Below are 24,163 nucleotides of genomic sequence, written 5' to 3'. Positions count from 1 at the left end.
AAAATAGTATATATATATATATATATATATATATATATATATATATATATATATATATATATATATATATATATATATATGTCGTACCTAGTAGCCAGAACGCACTTCTCAGCCTACTATGCAAGGCCCGATTTGCCTAATAAGCCAAGTTTTCCTGAATTAATATATTTTCTCTAATTTTTTTCTTATGAAATGATAAAGCTACCCATTTCATTATGAATGAGGTCTATTTTTTTTATTGGAGTTAAAATTAACGTAGATATATGACCGAACCTAACCAACCCTACCTAACCTAACCTATCTTTATAGGTTAGGTTAGGTTAGGTAGCCGAAAAAGTTAGGTTAGGTTAGGTTAGGTAGGTTAGGTACTCGAAAAAACATTAATTAATGAAAACTTGGCTTATTAGGCAATTCGGGCCTTGCATAGTAGGCTGAGAAGTGCGTTCTGGCTACTAGGTACGACATATATATATATATATATATATATATATATATATATATATATATATATATATATATATATATATATATATATATATATATATATATATATATATAATATACGACGGGAAATAATATACGAAGTACTACCTGTGGCTGGAAGAAGGGGGACCCTTAGCCTCGGAGGAAACCACACATAACCTATTAGAGGGAATGTTTAGGTCCCCTCCAATACTGTTTCTGTGTACTTTTCTCCTACCACCTCCTTCCTTATTGTATATTGCTGTGTTTTAATAGATATTTCAAGGTTACAATATATACATTAGTTAGTACAATGAGTGTTTAAAGGTTATGGATCTGTTGGAGCTCCTCCGCTTCCGGACAGGAACCGAGGATGCAGCAGGCGTTTCCTCTCTGGATCGCCACACTGAGGCGCTGAAACAAGAAACTGGCAGCTCTTGGGTCCCTGGTGATGTCAATGAGCTGTTGATAGATGGCTTGCTTTGTTTCATGTATAATGTCTCGCCAGTGTCCTGTTCTATATTGACAAACAACACCAAACTCGTCGACAAACACAGCGACAATTATTTCATGTATCTCGCCTCCCTTCATTCCTTCCCTTCTCTGTCATCTATATCTACCACTTCTGTCACTCTCACTCACTCACTCACTCACTCACTCACTCACTCACTCACTCACTCACTCACTCACTCACTCACTCACTCACTCACCCCCGCCCGTCCGGTAGCCCCACCAGACGCGCTACGAGAGTACCTCCTCCATGTATCAAGTAAATTAGCCAAATTAAAAGTAATGGAAGTTGGAGTAAGCTGCCGACGATCCTATCACGTCCAGGTAACTTCCCTCCACCCGCCATGTTGCTCTTTTGTCTCTGTCTTCTCCTTCTCCTCCTCCACGACCCGTGCCTTGACGCCGCCACCTTGTCTCAACAACAACAACCACAGTGTTCACAACACTACGCCACAACACCATCTGGACAACCACGTGCGGGTTATAAACGTTTATATTACCCAAACTCTGCACCGTGACATTCATGGGCCAACATTGTGAGAGTTTGTTTATTTTTAACTTGTGAGAAGTTTTGGAATAAATTGAAATTGGTATAAGGAATTTTAGCTCGGAAAATTTCTAAGAACTTTCTTTATTCTTTAACCTTTATTCCTGTCGTGATATTCAACTAGGTCGCCTGAGGAAGGACTTGCTTAGCTAACACACCAGTGTAGTAACCAGCTCATTCCTCACTTTGGGACCATGTATGAACAATTGACTAGGCGCGAGCAAACGCCGAGACCCCAATGAAAATTGAAATCCCCCCCACTTAGGCCGCCGACCTTCGCCAATCGCCGAAGCGAATCTAACGAGTAGGTCACGGGCTCTCACAACAATAATTTATTGTTGTGTGGTGCCGTATATTTGATCCAAAGCTCAGAAAGTGAGTCTCAATTTTAGTCGAGTGTGAAGAACATTTGCATAACAATAATAATGTGTGGAGGTGTAACGAAAAGACAGTGTTAACCATAACAACTTAGTTTATTCAATAAAGTACTAACTACTACAACAAAACAAAAGAAATGTCAATGACGTTACTCGAAATCCTTCCTGTGACACTATCAATGACAGCTAGACACCAGCCCCTCGGACTGCATAATGAACTAACTCGAACATAAGCGTGACCACAGAGGAATCAACAAGCAAGCAAGAACTAACAGATCTATAATCACAATTACAACAAATGACACAGTAGGTTCTGAAACACGTCTCCAGTAACCTCCTAACTGTTCTACGCCTCAGTGCAGTCTACTCCTGCAACAGCGGTTGCAATGCAATCAAATCAGTAGTCTTCCAATGACAACAATAACTAATGGGTTCACTGGCAACTCCAGCACCCTTCCACAAATTAATCCTTACGTTAACACTCCGTCCCACGGACGATCAACAATCAATAACAATTGATTTACGTTAATAACACAATAACATTTACGTTAATAACAAGGTAACATTTACGTTAAATTAACAACTCTTACAACTGTCACTAGTAACGCGGAAATCAAACAACACTCTACCCGTCGAGCATTCAGTGAGAAAATCCCATTAATCCCTGTACTTCCAGACAGCTGATTAATCTCTTTACTAGTTACGTTAATTTACGTTAATCGGTTACTAATCACTCAGCGATGGTAAACTCTGATTTGCAATGTCCAAAGTGCTAAGAGAACGGTAATCACTCGTGATTACCTTTAGAGTAATTAATTACTATCCTCAAGATCAATAATTAAACAATTAAAATACGCAACCTTTCACACTGGCTCAGCAATTTACATTAAGGTACGAATTCCGTCTGAGCCTTCCATACTCAGACCAATTCAGGCGACTAATAACAGTAATTAGCCCCACGTTTACGTTATTCTAAAATGACGCTACTCCTCTCACGAGTCAATCAAATGCCGGTACTTCCGGGCAGATAACGACGTTACGTTAATGGAACAATGTAGCCTTCGTGTGAGTCGATCAAACAAGGATCGAGATTAATTACTTTGACTTCCTGAAACACGTCAATTACCCGGCCCACTGACCGTTAATTACGACAGACAATACTCTAATTCTTATCTGGCTGATGGCTAGGCTCCTCGAGACTACCGTAGCTGCTTACAGGAAAGTAAATTAACCCAAACGCATTCTACGTTACTCAAATTGTCAAAGAACAAATTCTCTTAAAGCAATGGGCGTTCCCTTGGTTACGTTATATTAATTGCCTCGCAATCACCTCACTGAATACTGGACTTCGATGTCCTACCAGATAACCAGGAGAATATATGTATATCCAAGTACTCGTCTACAGCCGAGTTCACCCACGACAATGACAAATCACACTAACAAATCACAGTGATTTACGTTACAATCCGGTTGCAATGACAATACTACAGAATCTAGTAAAATAACCTACAGGACATGAACCCTCTAGAACACTGCCCCACAATGGTTTTACTGAACTGCAATCACATACGGTGATTGCTCAACACTAGCAACAATCACTATCAAATAACAACCCCCTTTGCAATAACACACACGGCAAGTACTCCAATTTCCAAATATTAGAACCCTGCACACACTTACTTACTTACTGCTGCAAATGACCCCTAGAACATAGGTCAATAGATTGCAATCACCACACAGTAAATAACACATTAACACTGGGCACCGTGACACTACGATTATATATATATATATATAATTACCGCTGACACATGTAGCCTACAGCTATCAAACGTTATTGGGAACACTAAGGAGAATCTCACACTCCTTAAATCACATGGGTGAGTGATTTATCGGTCACGCATGCCGATAAACACTCGAGAGTTACGTTACTCGACAGAGCGGGGGCGGTCTCTCTAGACGGCCTCGTCACTCACCAAACCTCACCAAAATTACGTTAATTAATACTGCAACCACAATATATATATTTATATAAATCACACTTGTCACGGCCCTGGGAACACTACAAGAAATTTAAGCCACACTGTGGCACACTCCACAATAATCATTGCCAGGAATCACTGGCGTTACACATACCTGAGAGCGCAGTGTTGGAATTCCACACCTGCAAGACCACACATGGAAATGATATCACTCCGTCCCACGGACGATCAAAAATGATTACCACAATGAAATAAAAGAATTTATTACATGGACATCCTCTCCGTCCTTGGCTAATCTATGTATATTGTGTGTTCCCGTGTGTACCCACACACACACACACACTGTACGTCTGTGTACACTTAAGTCCCTCTGGACTGACAAGATGACAACACAGGTGATTAATCTCCTCGCCCACAATTCACTCCACCTGAACAGGTGCTGCGTGACAATGTGACGGAACACTTGACCTCGAATTCAAGCTTTAGAGACTACTAATCACCGAAATACACACATAGGTACTTACTCATTCACACTGCCGGCTTTTCAACACCATTCCCATACATCAGGCACCCCGCTATAGGTGGCTGGCTCGCTCCGGGTGGCGTAGGCGGCGGTAGTTCCTGATGGGATCTACGAGTCTGTTGCTGCTCGTATGCACATTCCCCCACGATCCCAGATCACTGTACCTCTACCCCCTGCATACAATAATGTCTTAAACCCCTCCAAGCGACGACTTCGGCCGGATTCTGTGATGACCGATGTCGTAGGTGAAGCAGGAAGCATCAGCAGTTGTAGTCCAGCCACCACGACGCCCTATACATCAATTTGGCCGAATTGAGTACAGGAACGTCTTGACAAGGTGGCGGCTGAGTTCAGAATGATGCTCACACCGGCTCTTCCCGCGTCCTTCTCGAAATAACCAATGAGAGGAAGGCATACAGCGGCCTACCCCTCTCATCCAATCAGCGACGGTGTAGCATAGCCCCTAGGGCAGCTCCAAGATTGGCCGACCAACATGGCGGCTCAAGATGTTTACTAAGATGGCGGCTGGTTTCCATGACAACCACTCAAGTGGCCAGCGAGCGTGGGGCCCCCACATGTCTACCCACCCCACGCCTGCGGCCTAGGCGTTCGCGCGCAAAGTTGTCTGGCTCCATGCCATACAATGAGATGATGCTATCAGCTCTAGCACTGTCCACAGACATGCCACCCCGGCCAGGGTAACATTTATGGACTGCTGATGACTGGGGCTCTCACATGAGCCCAAACACTAGATGTTTCGGTTGCTGGTACAAAACTTGAGTCCGCCCACTTAACAAGTGCACTTAACAAGTGTACTGGCTCCCACAGGCATAAGAGCACTATTGTAAGTGAGCTGGTGAACCACCTCCTCACAAACATGAGCCTCTCCTCACACTCTATGACGCGCCAGTTACTGAGGACAACACTAAGTGATGGTGGGTAATTATGGGTGGTAGTTTGTCGTGGGTGAGCCACATCTTGATTCTTGAGGTTATCTTGAGATGATTTCGGGGCTTTAGTGTCCCCGCGGCCCGGTCCTTGACCAGGCCTCCACCCCCAGGAAGCAGCCCGTGACAGCTGACTAACTCCCAGGTACCTATTTACTGCTAGGTAACAGGGGCATTCAGGGTGAAAGAAACTTTGCCCATTTGCTTCTGCCTCGTGCGGGAATCGAACCCGCTCCACAGAATTACGAATCCTGCGCGCTATCCACCAGGCTACGAGGCCCCTACGAGGCACAACAACACACCCACACACTCACACAGTGTGAGGGGCCGGCTCTGGCTCCCGGGTCACACAACTCCTTCACTCTAGTAGTCTTGCTGGGTTTAATATTTTACATAATGTGTCTGTGGTGACTTGTCAACGTCTTGGGGCAGATAATGTCTTGGGTGTGTTGCCAGACTCCGGCCGGGCCTCGCTCCCGTGTACCTGGACCCGTAACCCTGTGTATAGTCTCCCTCACGTTGTGCTCCACTACCTTGTATACCACACTTGCTGTGTCTCTCCCGGACACTCTGTCTACAGTCTACACAGTATACTGCCACGTGTCATGACACAAGTAAACCTTCACAGTATACTGCCACGTGTCATGACACAAGTAAACCTTCACAGTATACTGCCACGTGTCATGACACAAGTAAACCTTCACAGTATACTGCCACGTGTCATGACACAAGTAAACCTTCACAGTACATGTGTACTTCCGCCGCTGCCCTAGACTATATAAAGGGTGACACAGTGTGTGGAGAGGTAGCTACGTGTTCCTTAACAACCCCATCACACACCATGGTTCAGCCTTACCGCCTATTACATATGTCTAGCTAGTTACCTTAATCCTTATACGATCTCTATCAACATTGAGAAACTGTCGCTACATCATTCGGCTGTTCTCGCTGGCGTCGCCAACGTCAAGAAACTGACGTATTAAGGTGTGCCCTAGCCTTACCTACCAGAGGACCAGCGAACAGAAAACGGGACGGTATGTCAGTGTGGCGAGCCATTACTATTGACTAGTACGACAGTATTTGGCCGTAGGTAGAGTGAGTGTCAGAATGTGACGTGGTGTAAAGAGGACAGGATGACCTCTACAGTACTGGGAGCACGGCGGCGGCGGCGACGTTAAGAGGTCAGAGTGGCAGGTGGCGGCAGGATATGAGGGACCTGGGGAGGGTGGGGAGGGGGCTGACGGGGGCCAGATATCACACATCAGTTGTGTCACCAAGTAATGTGCTCCATAACTCCACACCTGTGTATGCTAACTATCCACACCTGGTATAGGAGTCTCCGTAGCCTTGCCACACGCGCCACATGTGTGTCATTCACTATCCATACATTCCTGCATACCTCCAGCCGTCAACTGTCTTATTCATCACTCCATCCATACATCTCATCCACTCGTCACCCAGTCCAAACAACAAGTCATCCATCCCTGGACAAGTCCACCACAGATGGACCCAGTGATGGACGTATGGATGTATACACGGTGGTGTACAGCCTCATCCAGTGAACCATACACGGGCGGGTGATAACATGGCTGCCCCCCCCCCCCCCGTGTGCAAGTGTGCTCCAGCGGCTCCAACACGGCCGCCTTTATTGACAGTGTGTGCCGGCTGGGCGGCCGGCTGGGTGGGCGGTTGGGCGGCTGGGTGGGCGGGAGGCTGGGCGGCTGGGTGGGCGGGCGGCTGGGCGGGCGGCTGGGCGGGCGGCTGGGCGGCTGGGTGGGCGGGCGGCTGGGCGGGCGGCTGGGCGGGCGGCTGGGTGGGCGGGCGGCTGGGCGGGCGGCTGGGCGGCTGGGTGGGCGGGCGGCTGGGCGGCTGGGTGGGCGGGGCGGCTGGGTGGGCGGGCGGCTGGGTGGGCGGGCGGCTGGGCGGGCGGCTGGGCGGCTGGGCGGGCGGCTAGAGCCCTGGGCCATCTACTGACCTTCTCCAGGATGCCGCCCACAACAGCTGCCTCACTCCCAGATACCCACTCACACCCAGGCCTAATATATCTTCCTACTAGAAGCACAGAAAATACAAATCTTAGAAATAATCTATAGATGAATATTATGGGTATAGATTTTTCAAAATCAATTGTTTGATAGACATGTGAAGGCTACTGAAGGAGGCTGTACATAATAGGCGGGTCTGTGCTGGGTGGTGTCTCACCTGGGTGTATGGGACGCCACACAGCGGGACATCCCGCCCACACCTGAAATGGTTGGGCCCGTTACCCTTCACCTAATGCACCTGTTCACCCAGCAGTAACTAGGTGCCTGGGGGTTAGGCAACTGTTGTGTGGTTGCATCCTGAGGGGGGGGGGTCAGTAGTTCCACCTTGGGGGGACCGCAATGTAAATAGGGAGTATATATATATATATATATATATACACAAATGCTTTCTGTCCCCATCAAAAGGAATTATAGGTGTTATTAGTCATATGGCTGGACGGGCTGGTGTTGGACTTACGGCCCACCAACCTCGGGGAGGATTGTTAAGGCCGCCACAATACCTTACCAACCAGGGAGCCAGGTCGGCCGAGCGGACTTGTGATCCTGTGGTCCTGGATTCGATCCCGGGCGCAGGCGAGAAACAATGGGCAGAGTTTCTTTCACCCTATGCCCCTGTTACCTAGCAGTAAAATAGGTACCTGGGTGTTAGTCAGCTGTCACGGGCTGCTTCCTGGGGGTGGAGGCCTGGTCGAGGCCCGGGCCGCGGGGACACTAAAGCCCCGAAATCATCTCAAGATAAGATAACCAAGTATGCCTAAGTATACTTGGTATACAACCATCCGAAGCTCAACCCCAGCAAGCACAAGTAGGTGAATACACACACAACAAACACACAACAACAACACACAAACAAACACACAGACACACACACAAACAAACACACAGACACACACACAAACAAACACACAGACACACACAAACAAACACAGACACACACACAAACAAACACACAGACACACACACAAACAAACACACACACAAACAAACACACATACACACACACAAACAAACACACATACACACACACAAACAAACACACATACAAACACACAGACACACACAAACACACAGACATACACAAACATACAGACACACACACAAACAAACACACAGACACATACACAAACAAACACACAGACACACACAAACAAACACACAAGCCCCTTTCATCGTAACGAGTATAAATTACCTTCAAGACTTATATAGAAATAGTTCAGTAGAGACGGCGGCTCAGTGATACATAACACAGGTCCCTAAGGGCGAGTTTCCCACTGTTATAGTGCCGTGACCACGCCCAGACGTGTTGTGTGGTATACCACAGTGTTGGGCCGGGTGGCCGGGTGCCCTTTCATCAGTGCCATATTCATGGAGTGCCATGATGGCGGTGCCTGTGCCGCCTCAGCTGCCCTCCATACATACACTTTATATATTTATGTCATTCTCGCGTATTGCTGCCATAGTCTCCTGGCACTAAAACACCCGTCAATAACATCTGCAACTGTGTGCAACACCCGCCACAATAACGTCTCCAACTGTGTGCAACACCCGCCACAATAACGTCTCCAACTGTGTGCAACACCCGCCACAATAACGTCTCCAACTGTGTGCAACACCAGCCACAATAACGTCTCCAACTGTGTGCAACACCCGCCACAATAACGTCTCCAACTGTGTGCAACACCAGCCATAATAACGTCTCCAACTGTGTGCAACACCCGCCACAATAACGTCTCCAACTGTGTGCAACACCAGCCATAATAACGTCTCCAACTGTGTGCAACACCCGCCATAATAACGTCTCCAACTGTGTGCAACACCAGCCACAATAACGTCTCCAACTGTGTGCAACACCCGCCACAATAACGTCTCCAACTGTGTGCAACACCCGCCACAATAACGTCTCCAACTGTGTGCAACACCAGCCATAATAACGTCTCCAACTGTGTGCAACACCCGCCATAATAACGTCTCCAACTGTGTGCAACACCCGCCATAATAACGTCTCCAACTGTGTGCAACACCCGCCATAATAACGTCTCCAACTGTGTGCAACACCCGCCACAATAACGTCTCCAACTGTGTGCAACACCCGCCATAATAACGTCTCCAACTGTGTGCAACACCCGCCATAATAACGTCTCCAACTGTGTGCAACACCAGCCACAATAACGTCTCCAACTGTGTGCAACACCCGCCATAATAACGTCTCCAACTGTGTGCAACACCCGCCATAATAACGTCTCCAACTGTGTGCAACACCAGCCACAATAACGTCTCCAACTGTGTGCAACACCCGCCACAATAACGTCTCCAACTGTGTGCAACACCCGCCACAATAACGTCTCCAACTGTGTGCAACACCAGCCATAATAACGTCTCCAACTGTGTGCAACACCCGCCATAATAACGTCTCCAACTGTGTGCAACACCCGCCATAATAACGTCTCCAACTGTGTGCAACACCCGCCATAATAACGTCTCCAACTGTGTGCAACACCAGCCACAATAACGTCTCCAACTGTGTGCAACACCCGCCACAATAACGTCTCCAACTGTGTGCAACACCAGCCACAATAACGTCTCCAACTGTGTGCAACACCCGCCACAATAACGTCTCCAACTGTGTGCAACACCAGCCATAATAACGTCTCCAACTGTGTGCAACACCCGCCATAATAACGTCTCCAACTGTGTGCAACACCCGCCATAATAACGTCTCCAACTGTGTGCAACACCCGCCATAATAACGTCTCCAACTGTGTGCAACACCCGCCATAATAACGTCTCCAACTGTGTGCAACACCCGCCATAATAACGTATCCAACTGTGTGCAACACCCGCCACAATAACGTCTCCAACTGTGTGCAACACCAGCCATAATAACGTCTCCAACTGTGTGCAACACCCGCCATAATAACGTCTCCAACTGTGTGCAACACCAGCCATAATAACGTGTCCAACTGTGTGCAACACCAGCCATAATAACGTGTCCAACTGTGTGCAACACCCGCCATAATAACGTGTCCAACTGTGTGCAACACCCGCCACAATAACGTCTCCAACTGTGTGCAACACCAGCCATAATAACGTGTCCAACTGTGTGCAACACCCGCCATAATAACGTCTCCAACTGTGTGCAACACCCGCCATAATAACGTCTCCAACTGTGTGCAACACCAGCCATAATAACGTGTCCAACTGTGTGCAACACCAGCCATAATAACGTGTCCAACTGTGTGCAACACCCGCCATAATAACGTGTCCAACTGTGTGCAACACCAGCCATAATAACGTGTCCAACTGTGTGCAACACCCGCCATAATAACGTCTCCAACTGTGTGCAACACCAGCCACAATAACGTCTCCAACTGTGTGCAACACCCGCCATAATAACGTCTCCAACTGTGTGCAACACCCGCCACAATAACGTCTCCAACTGTGTCCATAGTCCAACTTCTCTTTCACAAAGTTGACACATTGTGTACTCGACATTTGGGGTTTGAAGTAGTAAGTATGGATGGCGCCAATTTCCTTCACATATACAGTAGTCTATTACAGCCTCTCACCCCACCAGTCACGTCACCAGCGCCGCCACACGCTCTACAGGGCTATAATAAACTAATTATACTAAAAAAACAAATAGTTATATAAACCAATTAGTGATATTTAGGTGTAAGTTAATCCCTAATAAAACAGTGTTCGAATTTTAAATTAAATTCACATTAAAATATTGGAGTTTAATATCGTTAAATGTATGCCTGAGGTACGATTATTACTGGCGCTCACACAATTGTATTTCCTTTTAAAACGAAATTGTATTTCTATTTACTCTGTGTACATATCAAGAAAGAGAGAGAGAGTGAGAGCCTAGACGTGTCCGGGAGAATTTTAATTTACATATTTCCACCATTGTATAGTGAGACCCGTCCCGGATACCTTGTAATATATGGTGAACCCTGGCAACTGTTGGCTGTGTTGCTGTGACGTCATAGATCATGACACGCACTGTCACCCGTCACGGATGGTGAGGGGTGACACTCTGACTGTCACCCGTCACGGGGGATGGTGAGGGTGACACTCTGACTGTCACCCGTCACGGGGGATGGTGAGGGTGACACTGACTGTCACCCGTCACGGAGGATAGTGAGGGTGACACACTGACTGTCACCCGTCACGGGGGATGGTGAGGGTGACACTCTGTCACCTGTCACGGAGGATAGTGAGGGTGACACAGAGAGAGAGAGAGAGAGAGAGAGAGAGAGAGAGAGAGAGAGAGAGAGAGAGAGAGAGAGAGAGAGAGAGAGAGAGAGAGAGAGAGAGAGAGAGAGAGAGCTGCAATGTGTGAAAAATATATATAAAATCTGATAAAACTGAGAGTCCAAATAACGAGTCAAACATAAGGAACACGAACAAGTAAATTTATCATATAAATGCTGCTAGTTTGACCGTCAGGATCTTAACAAGGTGATTGGCTCGTTAGTGGAATCAAAAAGTTTATATATAAGAAACAAGCATTACGAGGCCTGTGATCGTTAGGGAGGTCAAATGAGGCAGTTGGAAGCGCTCCACCGACCATCTTGGGTCGTTGATGAGGTCACAAGTCGTTTAAGTTTGGTCATTTGAGGGCATTTTCGAGGTTAGTGAAGGTGTGAGCTGATGGGCCAGATTGTTGATGTTTGATTATCATCATTATCATCAACTTATTCATTGCTCGCCAACTATTACTTCCCAGCCTGGTCGACCACACCAAACCCGACCTGGTCGACTACACCATACCCGACCTGGTCGTCAGAAACTGATGAGCCACAGACATCAAGAACGGCCACATACACAATTGTGATCAGTTAACATTGACCAATCGACAAGTGTAAATGCGGGTCCGAGCTCTGAAGTTGGACGGTGCATGTTGGTGAGTACTGACACTTGACACTTGTGTTGAGGAGGAGTGTGCTGAGCCGGGCAGCGGCTCCACAGCTTGCTCGAGTCTTATGAAGTCCAGACCTGATTTATCTTTCAATATGCTGGTGAGACGCGCACGTCCGCACTCCGCGCCACCATATCCATTTTATTGCTGCTCCCTGTGATCCTGGCTACGTCCTGTATGCTCACATAGTTGTGTTTGCGGGGGTTGAGCTCTGGCTCTTTGGTCCCGCCTCTCAACCGTCAATCAACAGGTGTACAGATTCCTGAGCCTATCGGGCTCTGTCATATCTACATTTGAAACTGTGTATGGAGTCAGCCTCCACCACATCACTGCCTAATGCATTCCATCTGTTAACTACTGACACTGAAAAATTCTTTCTAACGTCTCTGTGGCTCATTTGGGTACTCAGTCTCCACCTGTGTCCCCTTGTTTGCGTACCTTGTTCGGTACGTTTATTGTTTATCCTTGTCTACCCTGTCAATTCCCCGGAGGAAATATGTGTGTGTACTCACCTATTTGTGCTTGCGGGGGTTGAGCTTTGGCTCTTTGGTCCCGCCTCTCAACTGTCAATCAACTGGTGTACAGATTCCTGAGCCTACTGGGCTCTATCATATCTACATTTAAAACTGTGTATGGAGTCAGCCTCCACCACATCACTGCCTAATGCATTCCATCCGTTAACTACTCTGACACTAAAAAAGTTCCTTCTAACGTCTCTGTGGCTCATGTGAGTACTCAGTTTCCACCTGTGTCCCCTTGTTCGCGTCCCACCAGTGTTGAATAGTTTATCTTTGTTTACCCGGTCGATTCCTCTGAGGATTTTGTAGGTTGTGATCATGTCTCCCCTTACTCTTCTGTCTTCCAGTGTCGTAAGGTGCATTTCCCGCAGCCTTTCCTCGTAACTCATGCCTCTTAGTTCTGGGACTAGTCTAGTGGCATACCTTTGGACTTTTTCCAGCTTCGTCTTGTGCTTGACAAGGTACGGGCTCCATGCTGGGGCCGCATACTCCAGGATTGGTCTTACATATGTGGTGTACAAGATTCTGAATGATTCCTTACACAGGTTCCTGAACGCTGTTCTGATGTTAGCCAGCCTCGCATATGCCGCAGACGTTATTCTTTTTATGTGGGCTTCAGGAGACAGGTTTGGTGTGATATCAACTCCTAGATCTTTCTCTCTGTTCGTTTCATTAAGTACTTCATCTCCTATTCTGTATCCTGTGTTTGGCCTCCTATTTCCACCACCTAGTTTCATTACTTTGCATTTACTCGGGTTGAACTTCAACAGCCATTTGTTGGACCATTCACTCAGTCTGTCTAGGTCATCTTGTAGCCTCCTACTATCGTCCTCAGTTTCAATCCTCCTCATAATTTTTGCATCATCGGCAAACATTGAGAGAAACGATTCTATACCCTCTGGAAGATCATTTACATATATCAGAAACAGTATAGGTCCAAGGACTGACCCCTGCGGTACTCCACTCGTAACGTCTCGCCAATCTGAGACCTCACCCCTCACACTGACTCGTTGTCTCCTGTTACTTAGGTACTCCTGTATCCAACGGAGTACCTTCCCTTTCACTCCAGCCTGCATCTCCAGTTTTTTCACTAACCTCTTGTGTGGCACTGTGTCAAAGGCTTTCTGACAATCCAAAAATATGCAGTCTGCCCACCCTTCTCTTTCTTGCCTTATTTTTGTTGCCTGGTCGTAGAATTCAAGTAACCCTGTGAGGCAGGACCTGCCATCCCTGAATCCATGTTGATGCTGTGTTACAAAGTTCTTTCGCTCCAGATGTTCCACTAGCTTTCTTCGCACAATCTTCTCCATCAACTTGCATGGTATGCAGGTTAGGGACACTGGTCTGTAATTCAGTGCCTCCTGTCTATCCCCTTTCTTGTATATCGGGACTACGTTAGCTGCTTTCCAAATTTCTGGCAGTTCCCCTGTTGCCAGTGATTTGTTATACACCATGGAGAGCGGGAGGCACAGTTCTTCTGCTCCTTCCTTTAGTATCCAAGGGGAGATTCCATCTGGACCTATAGCCTTTGTCACATCCAATTCTAGTAAACACTTCCTTACTTCCCCGCTGGTAATCTCAAACTCTTCCAGTGGTTCCTGGTTAGCTATTCCCTCTCTTATCTCTGGGATTTCTCCTTGCTCCAAGGTGAAGACCTCCTGGAATTTCTTATTCAGTTCCTCACACACTTCCTTGTCGTTTGTAGTGAATCCTTCTGCCCCTAACCTTAATTTCATAACCTGTTCCTTTACTGTTGTTTTTCTCCTGATGTGGCTATGCAGCAATTTAGGCTGAGTCTTTGCCTTGCTTGCGATGTCATTTTCGTATTGTCTTTCTGCCTCTCTTCTCATCCTAACATATTCATTCCTGGCATTCTGGTATCTTTCTCTGCTCTCCAGTGTCCTGTTATTCCTATAGTTTCTCCATGCCCTTTTACTTTGCTGCTTAGCTAGCCTACATCTCTGATTAAACCATGGGTTTCTCATCTTCATTTCACTGTTTTCCTTTTGGACTGGGACAAACTTGTTTGCTGCATCCTTGCATTTTTGCGTGATGTATTCCATCATATCTTGGGCCGTCTTTTCCCTGAGCTCTGTTTCCCATGCTATATCTGCTAGGCATTTTCTTATCTCCTCATAGTTTCCCTTTCGGTATGCTAACCTTTTGGTTTCGGTATCCCTTCTCGAGTTCAATAACCCTTCTTCAATCAGGTACTCAAACACCAATACACTGTGGTCGCTCATTCCTACTGGGTCCTCAAAACTGATTTCTCTTATGTCAGAGTCGTTCAGGGTGAAAACCAGGTCGAGTCTCGCTGGTTCGTCGTTTTCTCTCATCCTTGTGGGTTCACTGACATGCTGGGTTAAGAAGTTTCTAGTCGCCACCTCCAGTAGTTTGGCTCTCCACGTATCCTCGCCTCCATGCGGTTCCTTGTTCTCCCAATCAATCCTGCCGTGATTGAAGTCCCCCATGATGAGCAGGTGGGATCTATTTCTACAGGCAGAAGAGGCTGCCCTCTCAATTATAGTGTTAACTGCCATGTTGTTGCTTTCGTACTCTTGACTGGGTCTTTTGTCATTTGGTGGAGGATTATATATTACTGCTACTACTATCCTTGGTCCTCCCATTGTCATGGTGCCTGCTATGTAGTCTCTGAAACCCTCACAGCCCGGGATAGTCATCTCCTTAAAACTCCATTCCTTTCTCATGAGTAGGGCCACTCCTCCTCCTCCCCTACCTTCCCTCTCTTTCCTTATTATTGTGTACTCCTGGGGAAACACGGCATTCGTTATGATTCCAGAGAGTTTTGTTTCAGTGAGTCCAATTACATCTGGGTTCACTTCTTGTGCTCTTTCCCTTAGTTCACTTGCCTTGCTTGTGATCCCATCTATGTTCGAGTACATTGCCCTGAAACTAACTCTCTTCTGCTTCTCCTCTGGGGAGGACCTGTGGGGTCTGGGGTGAGCAGGAGCTGGGAGGATCTGGTATGGGGAGACTGGTGGAGGAGGAAGGGCTTGGGGGGGTAGGGGGGAGGGGGAGGGTAGGGGTAGGGGGAGGGTAGGGGGAGTGGGTGAGGGGGGAGTGGGTGAGGGGGGGGGAGGGGGAGGGTAGGGGGAGTGGGTGAGGGGGGGAGGGTAGGGGGAGTGGGTGAGGGGGGGAGGGTTGGGGGGGTGGGTTTTGGGGGGGCAATAAAGTGGGGAGGGCGTGGGGGGAAAGGGAAGGCTGAGGTGGTTGAGGAAGAGGGGAGGGTTTTGGGGAGTGGTGGAGAGGGGAAGGCTTAGGTGGGGTGGGGGAGAGTGGGGAGCTTAGGGGGGTGGGGGAGAATGAAGGGCTTGTGGGTGGGAGGGACGGAAGGGCATGTGGGAGAAGGGAGGGCTTGGGGGATGGGGGAGAAGGGAGGTCCTGGGGGGAGGGGGGAGTGGGAGGAGGGGGGTGAGTGGGAGGAGGGGGGTGAGTGGGAGGAGAGGGGTGCCTTAGGTGGGTACTTAGTGGGGGGCTGACAGGGGTTGGGGCAGGTAGGGTGTCTGTTGGGTGGAATGAAGGGGTGGTGCCGCACTCCCTGTGGCTAATGCACGGTTTGAGGAGGGTTCCCCGTTTCCCTCTGGGATTGTAGGGATCGGGGGTGTGGCTCCCTGATTCCTTTCTCTCTCCCTGCGCTCCTTCCTCGCGTCTGCTGCTTGCATTCTCTCTTCCCTTGTCATATCCCTCTGCAAGAATACTCTTTTGAACTTCTCTCCACTTGCTAGACAGCACTTCCTTTCTAATAATTCCTCTTTCGCGATTTCGCTCATGAAAACCACCTTTATCATTCGGTCTCTGTCCTTGTTGTACTTTCCAAGCCTGAAAACCTTTTCAACATTTCGCTCAGCTCCCTCCATCCTTACCTCTTTAAGGATCTCTTTAATCATGTTTTTGTCCTTGTCTCTCCGCTCCTTTGGTCTGGTCCCTGTTTGCTCCTTAATGCCTGCTACTACTACTGCTCTATTTCTCTCTATCAGCCGGCTGGTACATCTAGCCGCTTCCTGAGAGGAAGCCACTTCCATGGCAACTTCCTTAACGGCAGACCTAGCTTCAGGGCTCGTTTTAAGTATTTCAGCAAATGAGAGCTGAGGTGTGGAGGTCCCCTCCACAGTAGCATTCCTGTCTCCCTGAGGCACGGTTTGTGTCTGGTATTGTGGAGAAGTCTCCTTCAGGCTTCTTATCTCCTCCTTTGCTTCCCTTAGTTCATCCTGCAGGTTGGCAACTGTCTCCCTCATTAACCTCAGTTCTTCACTGAATTCCTCCCACATTTGCTGGAATACTCCCTTCATCCCGGCTTCCTGTTCCACCCCTTCCTCTGAAATTGTTCCAGCCGCGATTGACATCCTGCGTGTGCCAGCCCGAGTTCGTGTCCCATCCATGTTTTGCCCGATAGAGAGAGAGAGAGAGAGAGAGAGAGAGAGAGAGAGAGAGAGAGAGAGAGAGAGAGAGAGAGAGAGAGAGAGAGAGAGAGAGAGAGAGAGAGGGGGGGGGGAGAGAGAGGGAGAGAGAGGGAGAGAGAGAGAGAGGGAGGGAGAGAGAGAGAGAGAGAGGGAGAGGGAGAGAGAGAGAGAGGGAAAGAGAGAGAGAGATGAAGAGAGAGAGAGAGAGGAAGAGAGAGAGAGAGAGGAAGAGAGAGAGAGAGGGAGAGAGAGAGAGAGGGAGAGAGAGAGAGAGAGAGGGAGAGAGAGAGGAGGGAGAGAGGGAGAGAGAGAGAGGAGACAGAGAGAGGGGGGGTAGGGAGGTAGGTGTGTTTGAGTGTGTATTGAAGGGGGGGGGGAGGTGGGAGAGAGGGAGGGGATGGCGAGGGTGTGTGGGGATGGCGAGGGTGTATGGGGGGATTATAGAGGGACTGTTACATGCATATGGTCGGGAGGCAGCGTGTTTACAGTCTCTGCTCTGTTGGGAGGGGGTGGGGGTAGTGAGTTGTCTCGTGTAGGTAGAGCGGAGTGTTTTTCACACTTTTGTGCCAGAAACTAGTTCCCACATGAGCCGCCCATTTCCCTTGATATTCGTTTCAGTTTGTTACCTTATATCCAAGACTAACTATTAAAAAGCAATAACACTGTACACCAATTGACTGACTGACTTTGTGAGAGGCTTTACCTTACCGCCAATTTCAAAACCCGCAGCACAAACAGGTGTTAAGTACTGTTGACATTGGTGGGTAGGCCTGCTGTCTCCATCCACGCCGCTGCCAGGCGTAGGTCCCTCCAACTTGTCACTATATATCACCAGTATTCTGCTCCTTATTCCTCTTAGCACCGATATAGTTCAATGCCACACGTTTAGAATCACTTCTTCACTATCCTATTCACTATTTGTTATGATCTTCACTATCACATCTAGTTGTGTACACTCTGACCATCAGTGGCCCACGTGCTTGTCCTGGCACAGATGTTGTACCCCTGATCTTGCCTAATATGCACTATCGGACACTATCCATAAGTTTTCTAGTTTCAAAGTGGTGTGTTGCACTTTGTATTATCACTGAACACCGAATTTTCCGTGTATCCCTCTGATGTCCCGAGATATGAAGCCTTATTAACGAGCGCGGCCAACGGCGACTCGGCACCCTCCCTCCCTGTGTGTGTGTGTGTGTGTGTGTGTGTGTGTGTGTGTGTGTGTGTGTGTGTGTGTGTGTGTGTGTGTGTGTGTGTGTGTGTGTTTGTGTGTGTGTATTCACCTAGTTGTGTTTGCGGGGGTTGACCTTTGCTCTTTCGGCCCGCCTCTCAACTGTCAATCAACTGTTTACTAACTACTTTTTTTCACACCACACACACACCAGGAAGCAGCCCGTGACAGCTGACTAACTCCTAGGTACCTATTTACCGCTAGGTAACAGGGGCATTCAGGGCGAAAGAAACTTTGCCCATTTGTTTCTGCCTGGTGCGGGAATCGAACCCGCGCCACAGAATTACGGGTCCTGCGCGCTATCCACCAGGGTACCAGGCCCCCACCGTGAGTGTGTGTGTGTGTGTGTGTGTGTGTGTGTGTGTGTGTGTGTGTGTGTGTGTGTGTGTGTGTGTGTGTGTGTGTGTGTGTGCTGATCTATTTTTTTTACACCACTTTGGTCAAATTTATAGACGTGCTCCAGCTCCTGTGCCGCGATGTTTCATCTGACGGCCGTCTGCTGCAATGATGCTCCATCATTTTTTTCCTTTCACAATAAATTTCGCCGAAAAGTGAGTTTATTGTTCAGGGACGCCCCTGGCGTGTGGCCACCCCACTAGGGGCGACCACCCCATCAGGGGCGACCACCCCACCAGGGGCGACCACCCCACCAGGGGCGACCACCCCACCAGGGGCGACCACCCCATCAGGGGCGACCACCCCACCAGGGGCGACCACCCCACCAGGGGGATATGTACAGCACCCTCCCAACAGGAACACCGATTGCTCGATTGTTCATCCTCTCACACAATACATCTAAAACTCAATACATTCATTATCCCAAGTTGTGGTCCAAACCCTGGCCATAGTTAATGGTCAAGTGACTACAGAACTCACCCTCCTCTGTTTTATAAATAATTATTACATTATTATTATTATTATTATTATTATTATTATTATTATTATTATTTTTATTATTATTATTATTATTATTATTATTATTATTATTATTTTTATAGTTGTACCCAGACGCAGGTGGGACTTAACTATTTCCAATGATAGACTGTCAACCAAGATAAACCTTTACCAGTCCTAAAGTTAAGGGTCCGAGATGTATTGCTGGGTGATGAACAGGTGCATTAGGAGTAAGGAAACCTGCCATAATATCTCTTCCTGCCCGGGAATCGAACACGGTACCATTCGGTCATGAGCCGACTGTTCTAACTACTTGGTAGAAGTAATTTACTGAGCTAGGAGATATATACTGAGTCAAGATAATATGATTGAGGAAGATTAAGCCACCTAAGAGGTGACACGGGCTTGAATAGCCCGTGTCAAGATATATGTACTGTCAGGAGTTATATACTGATTCAGGAGAAATATACTGTGAGAAGTATGCTAATTCATGATGATGAACGTGACATTCATCATTCTAACCACCCTCGTCACCACCATACTCGTATACTCAGGATAAATAAGGAGACCTTAGACAAGCCGTCGGCTTCCTGTCCTCGGTCCAGGCCACTAGAAAAAGTGAAGCCTCTCAGATAAATTCAAATAAAACCATATCTTAATTTCCACCAAAATCATTCTCTATAAATCTTGGGTTTCAAATATGATTTAATTAATGTTTGAGTAACTAGGAGGAACCTGAAACACTTGTAAACACTTTACCAGAAGTAAAGGGCATTCATTAGCAATATTTTTTACCCCATAATATATTATACACTTTTTCCATCCGAGGACCTGACAGCCTAGCGGGGGAGTCCACAGAGGCGAGATTCCATAGCAATTTACGCGCGCAGGTGAGCTCTAACGACCGCCCTTCACCTGATAAGTAATGGACCAAGTTCACATCTGGATTTTATTTATGGACTTCATAGCCTCGCAAAAATTTGTTAAACTAAAATTTTAAGGACCTGGAGCGTAGGCAAAGCGCGAGAAACCAATACATTATTTGTCCAGGAAGAATGAAGTTGAGAGCTTACATGAGTCGTATTATTACTGAACTTCGCTGTTTGGAAAATATGTACCGATATTTGGCCCATGCTGGAGGCGACCTCTGTCATTGGTTGCGTCAGGTGGTGCTTCTAACACCAGCTGCGTCAGGTGGTGCTTCTAACACCAGCTGCGTCAGGTGGTGCTTCTAACACCAGCTGCGTCAGGTGGTGCTTCTGACACCAGCTACGTCAGGTGGTGCTTCTAACGCCAGCTGCGTCAGGTGGTGCTTCTAACACCAGCTGCGTCAGGTGGTGTTTCTAACACCAGCTTCGTCAGATGGTGCTTCTAACACCAGCTGCGTCAGATGGTGCTTCTAACACCAGCTGCGTCAGGTGGTGCTTCTAACACCAGCTGCGTCAGGTGGTGCTTCTAACACCAGCTGCGTCAGGTGGTGCTTCTAACACCAGCTGCGTCAGGTGGTGCTTCTAACACCAGCTGCGTCAGGTGGTGCTTCTGACACCAGCTGCGTCAGGTGGTGCTTCTAACACCAGCTGCGTCAGGTGGTGCTTCTAATACCAGCTGCGTCAGGTGGTGCTTCTGACACCAGCTGTGTCAGGTGGTGCTTCTAACACCAGCTGCGTCAGGTGGTGCTTCTAACACCAGCTGCGTCAGGTGGTGCTTCTAACACCAGCTGCGTCAGGTGGTGCTTCTGACACCAGCTGCGTCAGGTGGTGCTTCTAACACCAGCTGCGTCAGGTGGTGCTTCTGACACCAGCTGCGTCAGGTGGTGCTTCTAACACCAGCTGCGTCAGGTGGTGCTTCTAATTCCAGCTGCGTCAGGTGGTGCTTCTAACACCAGCTGCGTCAGGTGGTGCTTCTAACACCAGCTGCGTCAGGTGGTGCTTCTAACACCAGCTGCGTCAGGTGGTGCTTCTAACACCAGCTGCGTCAGGTGGTGCTTCCAACACCAGCTGCGTCAGGTGGTGCTTCCAACACCAGCTGCGTCAGATGGTGCTTATGTGATGCTCTGATGCTCTGCCCGAAACGCTTTGCGTAATAGTGGCTTTAGGTATGTACTAGCTCTATCTATTAATCCAACAAACTTTGTAAAATCTCTTGTATGTACCTTACCTAAATAAACATTTATTTATTTATATAATGTGGCGGGAGATGGGTGGTGACGTCAGGAGGCGGATGCGAGGGCGGCGCTCACGAACGCCTTCACCAGACACTCTCACAACAACAACAACTCTCCGATCATGTCCTTCGCCTCCTACTCCCCTCCCGATTCCTGGTTTGAGCGTCTGCTCTCGTAGGAACTCTACGTAGCTCCTCCTCCTCACCCAGGCTGCGAGGCACTGAGGGTAAATGATGGTAATTGGGTCGTTTAAGCAGCTTTAATTAGGGCACTAGCTATAGTTACTGGCTTGTTTACCTGTGCCAGATGTGACACGTTGCGTGTTTTAGTTTGTTTTTGACAGTGGAGAGAGAGAGAGCAGGTGAGGTGGAGGGTTGTGGTTGTGTGGTTTACTGTTGAGGGTTTAACACGATTAGTTTATGATAGTTGATACAATAGTCACCCTAGTGTACTTAAGTGCTTAGTTGGTACTGCCCATATGTCTCGTGCTTGTGTGTGTTGTCGTTGTTTATACAACTACTGTACCAGATAATTATTTCATAATTATTTGTGCCAAATGCTTTATTCATCACCATGTTATTTAGATACAGAAATTATTTTATTTTGTAAAGTTTCTGTAGCTGATCAGTGCAATAATGGATTAATATTTCAGGACTTGGATGTGTAAAGCTCTCACCAGCTGCTGGAACAATGGCCAGCAAACGGGATTTAATTACTACAGTAGAAAGACAGAAAGAGCAGATTTCCAAATATGAAACCAAATTGAAAGGTGCGTTGGCTTTAATTAATATTAACTGTTACTTATAATTTCATTTGTCTACAAAATGCAGAGATTGTTGTTTTTGTCTTGTTTACTGATGTAGTTCTTCCTTTTGAGAAAGTCTTATTCAATTTATTTGCATTTTAAGGTTTATACAAACATTGAGGTTGTTGATTGATTAGTTTGGTTGTTTAACAGATGTTGTGAGAGCATACAAAGGGTTGTTAAAAGAAAAGGAAGCCCTGGAAGTGAGCTTATCTGCCTTAGCAGATACTCAGATTCAAAAGTCAGTTGCTGAGAAGCCAGAAAGTTCAGAAAAAGAGACACACCCGCAGGATGGAGAAGAACCAACAGGAGATCATTCAAAAAAAGATGTCAAGGTCTGTGTTGTCAGTTCATTCACATTTTCATTTGCTGGAAAATTTAGCATATGTTAATATTATTTTTCCATTCGTTCCTCTATTGTTATTTCCTATTCCCTTTCTCTACAGTCCTTCTTTTTCCCTTTCAAGCCATAATTGAACTGACCTTTTTTTATTGATTCTAATTTAGTTTTTAATAAAGATTAAGTTCTGAGGATTGTACACCAAAGCCATAGCCAGATTTTCTGTTGGGATACAGGAGACACTTGGGAGCAGTGTGCAAATATGTATTTATTACATGGTCAGTCTTGGTGGATCTTAGAAATGGCATTAATATATGGATGCAATTTCTTCATAATCACTTAGTTTTTCTGAGGAAGAAGACCATTAGCTTATAGTTTGGTACCAAAATCTAGCCCTCCAATAATAGTTGAGAGAGAAAAATTGGCCCTGGAGAGTGATCCTAGCAAGCTACTATTGTGGGTTACTTTCCTGGGAAAGGTCAGTTATTGGCCTAGGGGGGGACTGTGACAGGCTTCTAAACAGGCTTCCTCTTCCCAACAACGGGAAGCCAAAACTTTACAACATACTGTCAGTACAGTGTGTGTTGTCCGAGGCTCAATACTAGATGCACTAGTACAGTGTTGGTAAGTGAAAACTTTTTCTGGCACTTCACGACATCTTTGAGAAGTAACTTGACAGGTTTTTTGCAAGGTGGGCAGTAGTAACTGACTCGATACACAAAATTCCAACAGTGAATTTATACTTGGAAAATATTAGAGGGAGTGGTTCCAAATACTGTATGCATACAGAAATAACTCCTCATGAGACCAGAAGTCATGGCAGGAAGCGCAAAATAACCCTGTTAAAAAGCTGAGGTACAGTAGATACGCTTAAGAGAATTCTGTTATCATAAAGGGCCCAAGACTTTTCAATTCACTCCCTCTCTACAAAACTAGCCAACCTCTCGCTACATTCAAAAGGGAACATGATAAACACCTCTAAAAGATACTTGATTAACCAGGCTGTAATTCATATGTCATACCATGAGCAGCGGCATCTAACTGTTTGGTTGACCAGACCACCAACCAGGAGGTGATCTGGTCAACCATTGAAAAACCAAGCTGCAGGGACATTAATTCCAAAAACCATCTCTAGGTAATAGCTTTGAGAACTCTGTAAATAAGTCATTTTGACAGCTTGTCCAAAATCAACTGCATGCCAGCTGCTGGCCGCTTCTCTTGGATATATGAGGTATGCTCTGTTCTTGAGGTCTCGGTCTTAATTCTCAATTCTAATGATCATCTGCATGAGTAATGTTCACCTAAAACTAAGGACTGGAGCTAAGGCTAATTACACTCTGTGATTGGATGATATTTTCACAAATTTTGTGTAGGTTTTTCTCTGTACAGTGAGTCTTGATTGCAAGTGTACTCTGTTCACTATTGACCCGAAGAGGTAATGATAAGTTTGGTGTGCAGCTGGTGATTTCATAA

General features: G+C 47.0%; 1 protein-coding gene across 5 annotated transcripts in view; it reads left to right on the top strand.

Annotated features, from left to right (window-relative positions):
- Positions 1 to 24,163, top strand: part of LOC123775005 (GRIP and coiled-coil domain-containing protein 1) — a 66,202-nt gene that overhangs the window by 16,533 nt on the left and 25,506 nt on the right. For 2 of the 5 annotated variants that reach the window (XM_045769733.2, XM_045769730.2), the window contains exons 1-3: positions 21,614 to 21,771; positions 22,198 to 22,314; positions 22,504 to 22,685. In XM_045769733.2, coding sequence (XP_045625689.2) covers positions 22,236 to 22,314; positions 22,504 to 22,685 — 261 coding nt within the window. In that variant the 5' untranslated portion in view covers positions 21,614 to 21,771; positions 22,198 to 22,235. Of the gene's footprint in view, positions 1 to 21,613; positions 21,782 to 21,884; positions 21,907 to 22,197; positions 22,315 to 22,503; positions 22,686 to 24,163 lie in introns of those variants that run through there. The other 3 variants (XM_045769731.2, XM_045769732.2, XM_069318965.1) reach the window with 3 other exon arrangements.

Source organism: Procambarus clarkii, chromosome 92, assembly GCF_040958095.1.
Source record: "Procambarus clarkii isolate CNS0578487 chromosome 92, FALCON_Pclarkii_2.0, whole genome shotgun sequence".
In the NCBI taxonomy this organism is placed as follows: domain Eukaryota; kingdom Metazoa; phylum Arthropoda; class Malacostraca; order Decapoda; family Cambaridae; genus Procambarus; species Procambarus clarkii.
The sequence above is the reverse complement of the archived record's forward strand: the minus strand, read 5'-3'. Positions and strand labels throughout refer to the sequence as shown.